General features: G+C 40.4%; 1 protein-coding gene across 3 annotated transcripts in view; it reads left to right on the top strand.

Moving 5' to 3' along the window:
* The first annotated feature begins 10,231 nt into the window (after positions 1–10,231).
* The window catches only part of GSK3B (glycogen synthase kinase 3 beta), a 212,125-nt gene continuing 205,654 nt past the window's right edge, over positions 10,232–16,702 (top strand). Inside the window, exon 1 of one of the 3 annotated variants that reach the window (XM_031037801.2) lies at positions 10,232–11,769. In XM_031037801.2, coding sequence (XP_030893661.1) covers positions 11,682–11,769 — 88 coding nt within the window. In that variant the 5' untranslated portion in view covers positions 10,232–11,681. The remainder of the gene's footprint in view (positions 11,770–16,702) is intronic. The other 2 variants (XM_006742174.3, XM_006742175.3) reach the window with 2 other exon arrangements.

Below are 16,702 nucleotides of genomic sequence, written 5' to 3' on the forward strand. Positions count from 1 at the left end.
GAGCCACCCAGGTGCCCCAATATGCTACTATATTAACAAAATTATTCCAATTTTTGTCTTCCTTTTCCATCTTGATCGAAATGTACGTATATTTAGCAGAATTGGAAATATGGTAACAATCTACAGTTCTATATTTTTCAATTAGTATTGTTTCTGAGTTGCTATTAGTCTTTACACTGTTACTGGCTGCATAATATGGACTTAATATAATTTACCTAACTACACCTCTATTATTTGATACTGTTTTCTCTTATTTTTCTCTAGGTCTGTATCCTATAAGCTAATCTTATATGCATAATTTCAAACTACCTCCAGTTCTCTGAACACTTTGCTACATACATTTCTGGCATTACATCACCTCTTCTCTTTGCCTGTGTGTTCTTCCCTTTACCCATCTGGAAAACTGACCTTTGTTTAAAATAGTTGTCTACAAACGTTTTTGCTCTTATACCCTACTAGTAAAGAACGTTTTAATATCAGCTCCAATATAATCTGCATATTTATAAAACATATACTCTTGACCTAATGTGATATGCACATATAAGACATATACATGAATAAAAAAGGATAAGGTATAATAAACAATATTTAAAAATTGATTTTTATTTAAGGCCTCAAACATTTTTGTTCTCACTCCTCACCCCCCTCAAAACCAGTAACACTGTCCCAGATGCAAAGTCTTTAAACATTTTGGTAACTGAAGACTTCACACTGCCATTAGTTACATTGTAATCATACTTAAATTTAGGGTAAGCTTTGTCTTTACCTATAGTAGATGATAACTTCGTTTCCAAAATTCTTCCCAAGAATTTCAAAATGTTCGGGCCCATTTCTTGTCAAATTTGATTAGCTCATACTGTTTTTACCTAACGATGTGAATGATGAAGAGTTCCTACCAAGAGTAGGAGAACATCAACTTTGCTATTTTGTTTGTTCACTTACTCTTGTGTTGTTAGTAAACTATGTCATCTATATTTGTAGGAATCATTTCAACCTGTGAGGGCTGATTTAGTTAAAAGCCAAATATGACTGAAAATCCACTTAATTAAGCACAAATAAAGTGCCATATATTGCTGAAGACCTAAAAAAGCAGGAGGGTGCCTTGTATTCACAACTCCTTCAAGGCTGTGGATTCCTCCTCTTCTTTTAGGATAGCTGTAGTGTGAACCATGTGATACCCCTTCCTCTGACACAGGGTCTGAGAAGGATGCCAGTATCTACCAGTTAATTAATCATTAGAAAGGTAATTTCTTACTTTTTAAAGATAAAAATAAGTTTTAATCGTTCTAACACCACAAAAGTTTATCCTGTACACCCTCTGGGTGCATACACTCAATTTTGGAGACCAGTAGTTTAAACACAGCTTAGAAAATGATCTCTGGGACATCTCTCCCCCATGCTAGTCCATAGATGCCCAAATGACTACGATGTTGTCTGTTTACATGTCTCCACTCCACAAAAGCTCCTCTAAAACTGGAACAAGACAGTAGTCCCCTCTGAATAGCTTTATCTTAATACTTCTGTATTCTTAGCCCTGGCACAGTACCCTACAGAGAGATCAGGAGCTGAATAAATGATCACTAAATAGATTTGAGTGAAGCTTCTTCTGGATTGTTTCTTTTGGATGATTCTCTAAGGAGATATTCCCAGGGCAAGGGCACAAGAATTAAGCTATAGGTTTGAAAACTACTTTCTAGTTGTGTAAACTTGAACAAGTTACTTCTCTTGTTCCTCAGTTTTCTCATCAGTCAAATAAAGAAAAATTTCATCTACTATATAAGGGCTTAGTGCCCCAAACACCTACCACGGTCCTCAGATGAGTTAACTTTTATTGTTGGTAAAGAGTATAATTTTCATTAAAGGGGACTCTTTGAGTGGAAAGGAGAGACCAAAAGCGACAAAGAGAAGAAAGGATCAGAAAATCTCCAGAAACAACAAAACAAGTATTAAAATGGCAATAAATACGTGTCGATTAATAATTACTTTGAATGTAAATGGATTAAACATGCCAATCAAAAGACATAGGGTGGGGATGCCTGGGTGGCTCAGTCCATTAAGCGTCTGCCTTCGGCTCAGGTCATGATCCCAGGGTCCTGGGATTGAGCCCCACATCCAGCTCTCTGCTCAGCGGGGAGCCTGCTTCTCCCTCTGCCTGCTGTGCCCCCTGCTTGTGCGCACGCTTGCTCTCTCTCTCTCTGACAAATAAATAAATCTTTGAAAAAAAATTGAAAAAAAAAAAAAGACATAGGGTGTCAGAATGGATAAAAAACAAGACCCATCTCTATGCTGCCTACAAGAGACTCATTTTAGACCTAAGGACACCTGCAGATTGAAAGTGAGGAGATGGAGAAACATTTATCATGCAAATGGATGTCTAAAGAAACCGGGAGTAGCAATACTTTTTTTTTTTTTTAAAGATTTTATTTATTTATTTCAGAGAGAGAGAATGAGAGAGAGCACATAGAGGGGGGAGGGGCAGAGGGAGAAGCAGACTCCCTGCCGAGCAGGGAGCCCCATGCGGGACTCGATCCTGGGACTCCAGGATCATGACCTGAGCCGAAGGCAGTCGCTTAACCAACTGAGCCACCCAGGCGCCCTGAGGGGAGTAGCAATACTTATATTGGACAAACTAGACTTTAAAACAAAGACTGTGGGGTGCTGGGTAACTCAGTCAGTTAAGCATCCAACTCTTGATTTTGGCTCAGGTCATGATCTCAGGGTTGTGAGATCGAGCCCTGTGTTGGCTCCACCCTCGGCGTGGACCCTCCTTGAGATTCTCTCTCTCCTTCTCCCTCTGCCCCTCCCCTCCTGCTCTCTCAATAAATAAACAAATAAAGACTGTAACAAGAGACAAAGAAGGGCACTATATAATCATAAGGGGGACAATCCAATTGTAAATATTTATGCACCCAACATGGGAGCACCCAAATATATAAAAGAATCAATAACAAACATAAAGGAACTAATTGATAATAATACTATAATATTGGGGGACTTTAACACCCCACTTACAGCAATGGACAGATCATCTAAGCAGAAAATCCACAAGGAAACAATGGCTTTGAATGATACACTGGACCAGATGGACTTAACAGATATATTCAGAACATTCCATTCCTAAAACAGCAGAATACACATTTTTTGCAAGTGCACATGGAACATTCTCCAGAATAGATCACATACCACGTCAGAAAACAGGCCTCAACAAATACAAAGACTGAAGTCATAACATGCACCTTTTCTGACTACAACACTATAAAACCAGAAGTCAACCACAAGAAAAAAATCTGGAAAGACCAAAAATACATGGAGGTTAAACACCATGCTACTAAACAATGAAAGAGTCAACCAGGAGATCAAAGAAGAAATTAAAAAAAATATATGTGGAAACAAATGAAAATAAGAACACAAAAGTCTGAGACCTTTGGGATACAGCAAAAGCGATCCTAAGAGGGAAGTGTATAGCAAAACGGGCCTATCTCAAGAAGCAAGAAAAATCTCAAACAACCCAACCTTACACCTACAAGAGCTAGGAAAAGAACAACAAATGAAGCCTAACGCCAGCAGAAGGAAGAAAATAATAAGGATTAGGGCAGAAATGAATGATACAGAAACTAAAAAAACAAGAGAACAGATCAATGAAAACAGGGGCTGGTTCTTTGAAAAAAATAATCAAATTGAGAAACCTCTAGCCAGACTTGTCAAAAAAGAAAAAAGACCCACATAAATAAAATCACAAACGAGAAAGGAGAAATCACAACCAACATCACAGAAATACAAACAATTATGAGAGAATATTATGAAAAACTATATGCCAACAAATTGGACAACGTAGAAGAAATGGATAAATTCCTAGAAACATAAAAACTACCAAAACTGAAATAGGAAGAAAGAGAAAACTTCAATAGCCTGATAACAAGCAAAGAAATTGAATCAGTAATCAAAAAACTCCCAACAAACAAAAGTCCAGGACCAGATGGCACAGGTGAATTCTACCAAACATTTAAAAAGAGTTAATACCTAGTCTTCTGAAATTGTTCAAAAACACAGAAAAGGAAGGAAAAGTTCCGAATTCATTTTATGAAGCCAGCATTACCCTGATACCAAAACCAGATAAAGACTCCCCTAAAAAACAGAGAACTACAAGCCAGTATTTCTGATGAACATGGATGCAAAAATTCTCAATAAAATACTAGCAAACCAAATCCAACAATACATTAAAAAAATCACTCACCATGATTAAGTGGGATTTATTCCTGGGTTGCAAGTGTGGTTCAATATTCACAAATCAATCAATATGACACACCACATTAATAAAGGAAAGGAGAACCATATGATCATTTTAATAGATGCAGAAAAAGCATTTGGCAAAGTACAACATTCATTTGTGATAAAAACTCTCAATAAAGTAGGTTTAGAGGGAACATACCTCAACACAATAAAGGCCATATGTGAAAAACCCACAGCTAATATCATACTAAATGGGGAACAAGTGAGAGCTTTTCCTCTATGGTCAGGAATAAGCAGGGATGTCCACTCTCACCACTGTTATTTAACACAGCACTGGAAGTCCTAGCCACAGCAATCAGATAGCAAAAAGAAATAAAAGGCATCCACATTGGCAAGGAAGAACTAAAACTTTCATTATTTGCAGATGACATGATACCAACATATAGAAAACCCAAAAGATTCCACTAAGAAAAACCTGCTAGAACTGATAAATAAATTCAGTAAAGTCACAGGATACAAAATCAATATACAGAATCTGTTGCATTTCTATACACCGATAATTGCATTGCATTCCTATACACTAATAATGAAGCAGCAGCAAGAGGAATTAAGAAATCAATCCCATTTACAACTGCACCAAAAACAGTAAGATACCTAGGATTAAACCTAACCAAAGAGAAAGACCTGTACTCTGTACTCTGAAAACTATAAAACCCTGAGGAAAAAAACTGAAGATGACACAAAGAAAAGGAAGACATCCCATGCTCATGGATCAGAAGAATATTGCTGAAATGTCTATACTACCCAAAGCGATCTCCACATTTAATGCAATCCCTATCAAAATACCACCAGCATTTTTCACAGAGCCAGAACAAATAATCCTAAAATTTGTAGGGACCACAAAAGACCCCAAATAGCCAAAGCAAACTTGAAAAGCAAAGCTGGGGGCATCACAATTCCAGACTTTAAGTTATACTTCAAAGCTGTAGTGATCAAAACAGTATGGTACTGGCACAAAAATAGACATATAGATCAACAGAACAGAAAACCCAGAAATGAACTTCAACTATATGGTCAATTAATCCTCGACAAAGCAGGAAAGAATATCCAATGGGAAAAAGACAGTCTCTTCAACAAATGGTGTTGGGAAAACTGGAGAGCAACATGTAGAAGAATGAAACTGGACTTTCTTACACCAAACACAAAAATAAATTCAAATATTAAAGACCTAAATGTGAGACCTGAATCCATAACAATCCTAGAAGAGAATACAAGCAGTAACTTCTTTGACATCGGCTACAGCAACTCCTTTCTAGACATGTCTCCTGAGGAAAGGGAAACAAAAGCAAAAACAATTGGGACTTCATCAAAATAAAAAGTTTTTGCACAAAAAAAGAAACAATCAGTGAAATTAAAAGGCAGTCTACAGAATGGAAGAAGGTATTTGCAAATGACATATTGGATAAAGGGTTAGCCTCCAAAATCTGTAAAGAACTTATAAAACTCAACATCCAAAAAAAATTACTTACCTTTCCTGTTAGATTATTTTCCTGTGGAACATTTATCAAAATTATTGACCAAGGGTGCCTCTGTGTCAGTTTATTAATTCCTAATAAAATTGAGCGATTTCACTTTTTTCTTTGGTTCTTCTGCAATCCTACCTTTGTGTTTTCTTCTTAAGTGTTTTGTTTCTTATGTAAAAGTGGAAAATGAAGATGTTACTGGAAAGCATGGAGACAATAAAGATCATCCAAAATGCCATCAAAATGAGTATTTCCAGACATCTGTGTGTGCTTGCCAGATAATTTTATGTAAATGAGATAAACAGTGTTATTTTTGATGGAAGGCAGAGTAATCTAGCAGAAAGACATTCAGGTGTAAATCCCATCCCAGCTCTTTTATTTTTAAGAATTTATTTATTTTAGAGAGAAAAAGAGAGCGCGTGCACATGCACAAATGCAAGTGGGGAGAGGGGCAGAGAGAGAGAATCTTCAAGCAGATTCCCTGCTGACCATGGAATCTGATGAGGGGCTTGATCCCACAACCCATGAGATCATGACCTGAGCAGAAACCGAGAGTTGTATGCTCAACCAACTGAGTCACCCAGGTGCCCCTCCCGCTCTGCCTTCACTGATCATGAGACCTTGAGCATGTACTTATCTTTCCCTCTGTGTATTAAAAGAAGGGCTAATAATACCTATCTCTTGGGGTTTTGAGAGAAATTAAGTACTCAATAAATGTGTTTATTTTCCCTTTTTTCTTAATCTTTGACCTTGATATTGGAGGGCTTTCCTAGAGTTCATTACTAAACAACTCTTGTTTATCTCATAGTATTTGACTACAAGTATCTGGAGCAAAGAGACCATATCTTATTAAATTTTGATGACCAGCACCCAAACTTTAGGGGTTTAATATGTTTGCTAAATAAATGAGGTCCTCAAAGAAGAGTTTCCCTGTGGACTTCTATTTGGAATGGGTGACTCTGGGTTCATTTAATTAAACTGCATCTCATATCCTATTTGCCATCTTTATTCTTAAGCTTGCCTATATTTTCTCCTAGTTTCAATTAAAAATGCAGCTAAATCGGGGTGCCTGGGTGGCTCAGTTGGTTAAGCGTCTGATTATTTTTTTTTAAAGAATTTTATTTTATTTTTTATTTTAAAAAATTTTATTTATTTGAGAGAGAGAGAGAGAGAACACAATGGGGAGGGGCAGAGGAAGAGGGAGAAGGAGACTCCCCACTGAGCAGGGAGCCCAACATGGGGCTCAATCCTGGGACTGCAGAATCATGACCTTAGCCAAAGGCAGACTATTAAACAACTGAGCAACCCCGGTGCCCCTAAGCGTTTAATTCTTGATTTTGGCTTGGTTCATGGTCATGAGATCCAGCCCCAAGTTGAGCTCTGCACTCAGCAGGAAGCCTGCTTGAGATTCTTTCTCCCTCTCCCTTTGCCCCTCCCCCTGCTCTTGCAGGCACTCTCTCCCTAATAAATAAATAAATCTTAAAAAAAAAAAAATGCAGCTAAGTGATTTTAAGCAAGTCACTTACTGTAGTGTAGTTTCCTCATTTATAAAAACAGAATAAGTTTCATACTAGTACTTCCTAAACTTCATAAACATGATAGTACTTCCTAACTGCAAACTGCTATACAAATTTGTTATTACTACAGAAGTTAGCTCATTGTGCATTTTAATTCATAATTATTATCTTGGGGACACACTCATCAACCTCTTTTTTTCCTACTATACTACCTGTTCTGTACCACCCAGCTTTCCTACATTTAACTTTTTCTAATCCTTTGGTTTATTGTTACTGTGGCTCAGAATCACTGATCTCTGCAAGGGAGCATTTGATGAGCCCTGGAGGAAACCAAACTAGAGATATGTTCACAACAAGTCACACACAGTTCAAGATGTAAGGCTTAGACTTCAAGATAAAGCAAGACAGACCAGCAGAGGTGAGGACCGCATTTGAGAGAAGTATGGAGTATAGGCTAGGAACAGGAGATCTGATTCCTGGCTCTGTTACTTTAGCTAATTGACTTCAGGTAAGTTAGTAAACCTTTCTGGCCCTACATTTTCCTATCTGAAAAGTGGAGGTGGTAACAGTACTTACATCATAGTATTATAAATTTGATATAATATGTGTGAAGCACTTAAGAACAGTGCCTGGCACATTGTAAACACTCAGTAAATATCAACTATTATAATTATTATAAACTGATCAGTGGTTGACAACAGGTGGAAGGTAAAGCAAGAGTTTGGAAGTTCAGAGATACACTGAATGTTAATTTCAGCCGTTCTGTATTTTCTCATTAACTTCTCCCTTCTTAAGCCCTTCTAGACTGAAATACTTCTTTTCCTTAAAATTTCCCTGAGTCAGATTTTTTTAACAGCATCAGTTCAAAATATTTGAAGGCAGTAACAGTAAGGCTACTAATCAAACTTAAGTCTGACTATTTTTCTACTTTATTGTATATAGAAGAACAGCCATGTTTCCAATTTGTATAATCTAAACATTTGTTATTCACTTTTCCTACTGGTATAACTGGAAGTAGGGGTATGGAGTAAAGAGGAAGGCAGGATTTAAAGCTTTGCTTCACAACATTTTAGGTGCTAGAGGCAAAGGTCTTTCATAATGCCATGGAGAGACATTACCTGACAAAGTTGCCATGCACTGAGTTTACTTTTAACATTCTTTATCCATTTCTGTGACATCCAGAGACCTTATGTTTTCTTTTAACTGCAAAGAACAAGAGCCTCTATTGGCTATAAAACCTATGCTCAGGTTTGACATTACAAATTGCATGCCGGCCATGTCTATTCCTGGTTGTTTTTAGTTTGGCCTGCAGGGTTCTGAATATCGGTTGCCAATACTTAAAAATCCGAAGATTTCACACAAAAATCCAGCTTTAGGGTTTCTCTTGGGGGGAAAAAACCATATATCTCAGAACAATGGACCCACATTCTTGTGAGCAACAATCTGCTAGTGCTTAACAGCTGCTCCTTTCAGTTACAGCACGGACACTAATTTGTCACATTTCTTATTATTCTCCATTGTTTTATACCAGGCCAGTTTCATTCATTTGCTTTATTTTTCTGCCCGCCCGCTCCCCGTAGATTTGAGTCTGCAAACCCTACCTAGACTTTTCCTGTCTCCCATCAAAGCTTACTTTGTTCCAAGTCCCTCACAAGTTTTTCAAAGCAATAGCTAAGTAATCTGATCAACTATGAGTATTTTTACATGTGCTTTCTGGAGATAGTATCTTCATAAAAAGGATGACTCTGCAGGTGGAAATTACAGGCACCACGGGATTACAGTCAGGATGGCAACTGTCCATTCTACTTTTTCTGCTATCCTGGCTTATCCATACCTCACTGTCCTCAGGCAAACCTAAGGAATTGGTTCTCAGTAGAACAATGAACACCGGCCTATGTGAGAAACCTGCTTAACTAGTACTTTTATTTATAGACTGTCCTAGTTCCAAAGGACCGAAAGCTATGGGCTATTCTGACTCCCCGTTTCCTCGGAGGCTTCAGGATATCCGGCCTGACGGCATTTCCCCATACCTGTTTTCGGGGCTCACTTTGCGCTGGGCAGTCGCGCCCAAGGAGCGCGCGCATTCAGCATGAGCTCATTTCTCAGGGGCGTTTCCAGAAGGCCCGGCCTGGCTGCGCACACCAGGCGCAATCGGCCTCACTTTGTCAATGGCCACCGCTGCTGGGCAGCGCGCGAGGGCCCGTAGGCGCTGCCTCTCTAGAAGCTTTGTTCTACTTTAGCGTCTGAGAGTTCGCACCCGACTGGGTAGGCGGCTCTGGACCCGTCTGGCCCTTTCGGGGAAGACGCTGGTTCTTCCGACGCGCTATCCCGGGCGGAGGGAAGGCTCCAGCGCGCAATTTTAGCCGCGTCGGGCCGAGAGACTCTTGGTGGGTGGGGAGAGCCCCTCTAAACTCTCTGTTCGCTTGAGCGCTCCGAGCCCAGCGCCGCTGACCGCAGCAGTTTCGGACCGGCTGCGCAGAGTGCCCGCGCTCCCTATCTGCGGTTTCCACAACGGCTGACAGAAGCCGCAGACAAGCCCATCACACGGTCCGCCACGACCCCACTAGCGAGGCTCTCCGCTCTTGGGACCGCCGCCGGAGGGGGAAGGCCAATCACACCGCATCTAGGTCTTGCGATTGGACGGCACTGAGTGCTGATTGGCTGCCGCTACGGGTTTCAGCCTCCCTCCTTTTCCCTTTTGCCCCCACTCCAGTTCCAAAGCTTCAAGCCAATGAAAAGGCGCTTTATAGACGCCCTCCCTTTTCTTTCTTCTTCTCCCCACCTTGGCGAGGGAGGAGACGTTCTGACTGGCCATCCAGTCCTCGGAAGCCCCCCTCGCTTCACCAATCACTGAGGGAGGTACACTCCCAGCGGAGTTTTCGGCCAATTACAAGGCGGCCGCGGCGCCCAGCCGTGCTGTTTCACCAGTGACTCCGGGTTTCACTGTCCTTAACTCTTCAAGCTTTTTCGTGAGGGCCGGCCACTGTGATTGGCCACTGCTGCCATTGTCGAATTTCTCCTCTAGCCAGCCATGGAATGAGAACCCACCTTCTTCTCGTTCGGCTATCTTCGGCATTTTCCGCTTTTTTGGGCGTGGATTTCTAGGGACACTTTCTAATTGGTTTCTCGGGTCGATCGGCTTTTTCCGGGAGGAGTCGCAAACAATCGACGTCCGTGATTGGCTCTTCTCCGGCTTCGGCTCCCCAGCCGAAGCGGGCGGGCGCGGACCTCGGCCGGCGATTCCCAGACGCCTGTTACGCGGGTAGCGGGGCGCTGGGCGGTGTAAGGCTGGGTGGGGGAGGAAGGAGGCGGAGGACGAGTAGGAGGGGGGAGGGGGAGTGGGGAAGAGCTAGGCGGCTGCGCAGACGGCGCTCCTCACACAGAGCAGCCCCCGACCCGGGCGAATGCAGGCTTGTGCTGCCGCCGCCACCACCGCCGCCGCCGCCGCCCGGGCCGAGTGACAAAGGAAGGAAGGAAGGAAGCGAGGAGGAGCCGGCCCCGCAGCCGCTGACAGGGCTCCGGGCTGGGGGCAAAGCGCGGACACTTCCTGAGCGGGCACCGAGCAGAGGCGAGGGGCGGGAGGGCGGCCGCGCTGGTGCCGCGGACGGGGGAGGGGGCCCCAAGGGACGGAAGCGGTTGCCGGGTTCCCATGTCCCCGGCGTATGGGGAGCAGTCGAGGATCCGCTGCCTGGGGTCTGAAGGGAGCTGCCTCCGCCACAGCCGCCGCCATGGCCGCTGGATCCAGCCGCCGCTTGCAGCTGCTCCTGGCGCAATGAGAAGAGGAGCCGCCGCCACCGCCCGCCTCTGACTGACTCGCGACTCTGCCTCCATCCAGTTCGCCGGGCCCCCGCCGTCAGCCCGCCGGATCCCGCCGCTGCCGGAGCCGCAGCGTTTCCCGTCGCATCTCCGAGCCACCCCCTCCCTCTCTCTCCCTCCCTCCTTCCCATCCCCCTTCTTTTCAAGCGTGAGACTCGTGATCCTTCCGCCGCTTCCCTTCTTCATTGACTCGGAAAAAAAATCCCCGAGGAAAATATAATATTCAAAGTACTTATTTTCAATCAAGTATTTGCCCCCGTTTCACGTGATATATTTTTTTTTAAGACTCCCCCCTTCCTTTTTCCCCTCCAAGGAAGGGGAGGGGAAAGAATTGTATTTTTTTTTCCAGCCCCAAATCATCTATATGTTAAATATCCATACTGATCTGTCTTGAAGGAGAAATACATCGCTCGTTTTTTTTTATAGCTGTACAAAAGGAGTGAAAAGCCAAGAGGACGAAGTCTTTTTTTTTTTTTAAATCTTCTTGTGGGAGAACTTAATGCTGCATTTATCATTAACCTAACACCCCAACATAAAACAAAAGGAAGACAAGGAGGAAGGAAGGAAAAGAGGGTGATCCGGGAAGAGAGTGATCATGTCAGGGCGGCCCAGAACCACCTCCTTTGCGGAGAGCTGCAAGCCAGTGCAGCAGCCTTCAGCTTTTGGCAGCATGAAAGTTAGCAGTGAGTATTGATTTTATTTTACACCCCTTCTCCACCTCACCCTTAAGATAAAAAGCCTTTACTAACCAGGATCTTAAAATATTAAACCTCCTGCTAATAATAATCAGAGGTGGTGGAAAAGGGCAAAAACCTGTCTCAGTCAAGGATGAGGCAGCTCCCTCTTTCCTCCTCCCATATCACCTCCCCCGGTCTCATTAACCTTGAATTGAGAGAATATGCTTTTTGTTTGGATGATTTGATTTGAAACTTGTTTCTTTTCTTATACTTTTTGTGCTGTTGGTAGTCAGCTTTATCAAGTGCTTGAGTATTTCCATGTTAAAATAGTGATGAAAGTATTTACTTGCTCATCCTTTCGAATAAAGAGAAGGACAAGACGATTCAAATCGTTATGTACATTTGCAGAGTATGTGTCTTTTGAAATGAGGGTTATTTTATTTGGCTCAGGTCTCAGGGGTTATCATAGTTTTGTATACTTGCTAGAAAGACTAAATGTCACAGTCTCCTAACATTTGTTTCTTGCCTGTGTGATTACAAAGTATTTGTTCTTAATCCAGAGATGAACTTGGTCAGTACCTAGCATTCACGTTTGGAGGGGAGCCTTGAGTTCTCCCTTTAGAAAGGGTCGGTGGGAGCTGGTAGACCCAGTAGCAGTAGTATCGCTACAGGCATTGTTTTAATTGGACACATGATTTAATGTCATCTCTTAACCTTCCCGTTTTGACATTACCAATTTACCACTATATAATTTATGTATAATCAAAAGGTAACTTGGAAGTAGGTCCAAGTTTTGATTGAGGTTTGTATTGTCATGTTGCCAGATACTAAGTTGAATGTTAATTGTCACTGACTCATCATTAAGTTCAGTTTTGGGGTGCCATCGCATTCAGCACTTGTTAAATGATCTAGAGTTCAAGGGTCCCTTCTTAGGACTATTTAAAATACTCTTGCATTGGTTTCCTGCCACATTGAGATAAAACTATGGGTTTAGTTATAACAATATGGATTTAGACCTTTCTGTCATAGCTTTTGCAGAAGGCTGTAGTCCTGAATATAATAGGGATATTTGAGCTTGTGTTTAGGGTTGTTGCTAGAATGTACTTTTGTACCACATTTGTGCTAAATAGCCTGTGTTCTTGAGGTGTTTGGTATACTAAGTATCTGCTCTTCCAAAGTATCTGTATTTGTAGATATGTTTATGTGGTATTTAGTGACAGCTTATTTAAACCATACTTGCAGAATTTGACAAAACTATCTACATTGTTTCCTTATTCCTCGAGAAAAGGGCACAGTGACGGCAAAGAAAAACTATTTTGTTGCCTAGGAGAAGGAGAGAACTGAAGAACAATTTTTAAAAAATATATACATGCTGTTATGTGACATTGATTATATCCTTAAGCAACCTAAAATTATCATTTTTAATTGAGCTCAGGATTTCAATTCATGTTCGCTTTTGGACTTGCCTGAAACAGGGTAGTCTAAGGTAGTAGCTGAATGGCAGATCAGTTTTAAAAGTTATTTATTATTTATTTTTGTGACTAGTACAGAATGCTGGGTATGTGAAGAGGGGAGCTGATGATGCATTTTTCAGAGAAGAGTCAAGCTTTCTAAGCACTTCATGGGGTCATTTGAAAGGAATATTTTAAAATTCTGGGGTAATTTTCAGCTATGATGAGGCAAATCTTATAATAGCTACTTAAGAGCCTCTTGTGGTACTGGAGTGTTTGTATGTTTTTCATCTTGGTAATATAGTTTAAAAACCACTTGAAATCAATTTTAGGCAATTATTTTATTAGATCAATTTCAGAGAGCAAAATAGAATAGCTTATAATGTTAAGTTTTTGGACTTTTCATTTTGTTTCTGATATTTTCTTTGAAAATGATTCCTTAATTCTTGGTAATGGGGTTGTTGACTGAGGACGGAGTAACTCTTGTAAAGTGCATAGGTTAAAGTGTTTAATTTTCTATTCTCATATAGATCAACTTAACATTTAAAAAATTGGAGTTCAGTGCAAATTTTGTGTTTTTGACAACCTTGACTTTAAGGACATTTTAGAAGAAAAAGGGTATCATTAAACATTTGTTAACAGTGCTACTGTTCTAAGGGACCCCTGTTCAAGAGAGAAATATATAAAGAAATTAAAGTCCTTGGTCTCAAAAGCTTATCATTTAGTCGTAGAGGCAGGTTATGGGACAAACTATGAAAACAATATCATGATGAATGCAAGAGTATAACTATAAGCAGAAAGCTTTGTTCAGAGGGATGAAGAATACAGGGCCTCTGAGTTGGAGAGGAAGGACTTCCTGCAGAGATGTGTTTTAAGACAGGTGTTAAAGGAGGCAGTCACTTGAATTGAGAAGCATAAAGGTTTCTAGATGGAAGGAATGAACAGAAGCACAGAGATGGTGATTTTTGTGTGGCAGTTAGATGATTTTTGTACTTACCAAGCAAATTGGTAAATCTGAGTTAAAGGGGCCTAAGTAGGATAATAAGAAGAGAGAGTTTGGGAAATGTGTTAACCATAGCTGATGGAGGGCAGAGGGGGCCTGTAAGAGTTTGGTTATCATTCAAGAGAGATTGGGATTTACTGTAGATTGGTGAACAGATATTGGAAGGTGATTTGGGCAGCTGGGTTAATGGATTACAGTAGACATTAGAGTCCTTTCAGGGAGATAGTAGGGTATGTTGTGAACATGAAGAAGTATAAAATAAAATGTAAAAATGTTATGAAAATAACACATTTGAGAGATAGTGTGAATAATGAACTGGCAGGATTTTGGATTGGATCGAAGGGGAATATCTGGGAAGGAGTCAGGAGTTAAAAATAAATTCTTATGTTGTTGGTCTGGAAGACTTGACTGCTGAGTTATATTGTCGATTGTAATGGGAAAGTTGAGAAAGTGCTGAGATGAGAAGGTAGATGAGTTCACTTTTTAAAAATTTAACGTACTATAGGTCCCCTTGAAGTTTAGCAGACAGCATTTGGTTACTGGCAATGATATTTAACTTTACAGTCTATTAACTGCACAGTTTCTAATTTTTCTTCACCTAAAAATGTTAGATTTGTTTTTGGGAGCAGTAAACTAATGGTTTTTATTTAAATGCTTTCTATTAAAGTCTTAAAAAAGAAATTTTTTATGTAGATTCAAAAACCTCACCCTTGACCCTAGTTATAGCAGTTCCATGGTAATTTATCAAAAAACAGTGGAAATGTTTTTTGGATTTAACTGTGACGTAGAAACTTTAGATATATATATTTTTTTTAATAAAGATTTTATTTATTTATTTGACAGAGAGAGGGAGAGAGAGAGAGCACAAGCAGGGGGAGATGCAGGGCTAAGGTAGAGGGAGAAGCAGGCTTCCTGGGGAGCAGGGTGCCCGACATGGGGCTCTATCCCAGGACTCTGGGATCATGACCTGAGTCAAAGGCAGACACTTAACCAACTGAGCCACCCAGGTCGCCCCAATACTAGATATTTTAAATAGCCTTTAATTTAATCTTTGGTACGTTTAAAACCTGTTTTTCATAAATAATGATTATTCTTAGGTAAACTTAAAATAATGATAGTAATAGTAATAATAGCAGTCTTTATTTGGTTTGTGGAGGCTCCAGCAGAAATTAAAAGTTGATTTTATAATAGATATTTTTTGCCTTTTTGGTTGAGTTAAGCATTCATCCCAAGTTTGTTTGTTTATTTATTTTAAAGATTTATTTAGAGAGAGGGAGAGCACGAGCAGGAGGGGCAGAGGGACAGGGAGAGAGAAACTCAAGCAGACTCCATGTTGAGGGCAGAGCCCGAAATGGGGCTCAATCTCACGACCCTGAGATCAGGACCTGAGCCCAAACCAAGAGTCAGGCGCTTAACAGATGCCTGTATATTTGTATATTTCAGGTATTTTTTTTTTTTACTTACTGCGGTGAAACCAGTGTTTCTTTTTGGTTCACGTTCAGATGCAAGTGTTGTTAAGTAAATGTTAGCAGCTATACAGTTCCTCCTGTAGAATTGCATAATATTTTACTCAAAAAAGAGAAGGTAAAGGACTTTCTATGGTGATTTTGGTTAAAATATTAGTAATAAATCCTTTTGGTATACTGTTGGCAAAAATTTAGCTAATTGGCTAGGTTTAATTTTTAAATATAAGATTTAGAAAGAGGAAAGTAAATCAGTATCATTTATTTCCTCATATAAAACTTTTTACATCAATTTTTTTTTAGTGAAGAGAGAATAATTAATAGTAGTTGCATATTATTGTGCAGTGTTTAGTTATATTGTATTAAAACCAAAAACTACGTGGCAGCTTAGAGTTATTCTGTTCCCAGGGGAGTTTCATTTCCTTGTGATATCTAAAAATTAGGTTATTAGAATTTAGCCAATTTCTAGATCATCCATGTTTATGTGGATGAGAGCTCATGTATGAGGCTGAAAGCCTTACTTTCATTAAGTTTTCATTCCTTTCCCGACCACACCTTTCCAGAGTTGTTAAAACACTAATAGTTTCATATAAGAATTGCATGCTTTCTTGTTGCATGCATCTGTAGAATGCTAATTGTGAAATGATTTTAAGGCACAGGTACTAGGACAAACTTTAAGGGAACCCAGAGATTCACAAATCAATTTATGGCTGATTGGGAATGTCATTGAGAAAATGAGGTGACATTCATTTCACTGGCATAGTTCACATGAAAATCAGTTCTTGCACTCTGTGCTGTCTGCCCCTTGTTTTGGACTTCAGTTGCAGGTGTGAGATACTGTTTTGGAGAAACAGCAAGGCTGGTGAAGCCAGAGTTTTTTAAGTGTCAGCAGCAGATTCTGAGACTGGGGGAGCTCTGTTTTTGTGTGCTCTATAGAGAATGCTGTGAAACAGGCATATGCTGACCTGATGCCACAGTTTCATATTTTTTATTAAGACTCGTGGGATTGTGGGATAGGGATG

Source organism: Leptonychotes weddellii, chromosome 1 (assembly GCF_054177405.1).
Source record: "Leptonychotes weddellii isolate Sample4059 chromosome 1, ASM5417740v2, whole genome shotgun sequence".
In the NCBI taxonomy this organism is placed as follows: Eukaryota; Metazoa; Chordata; class Mammalia; order Carnivora; family Phocidae; genus Leptonychotes; species Leptonychotes weddellii.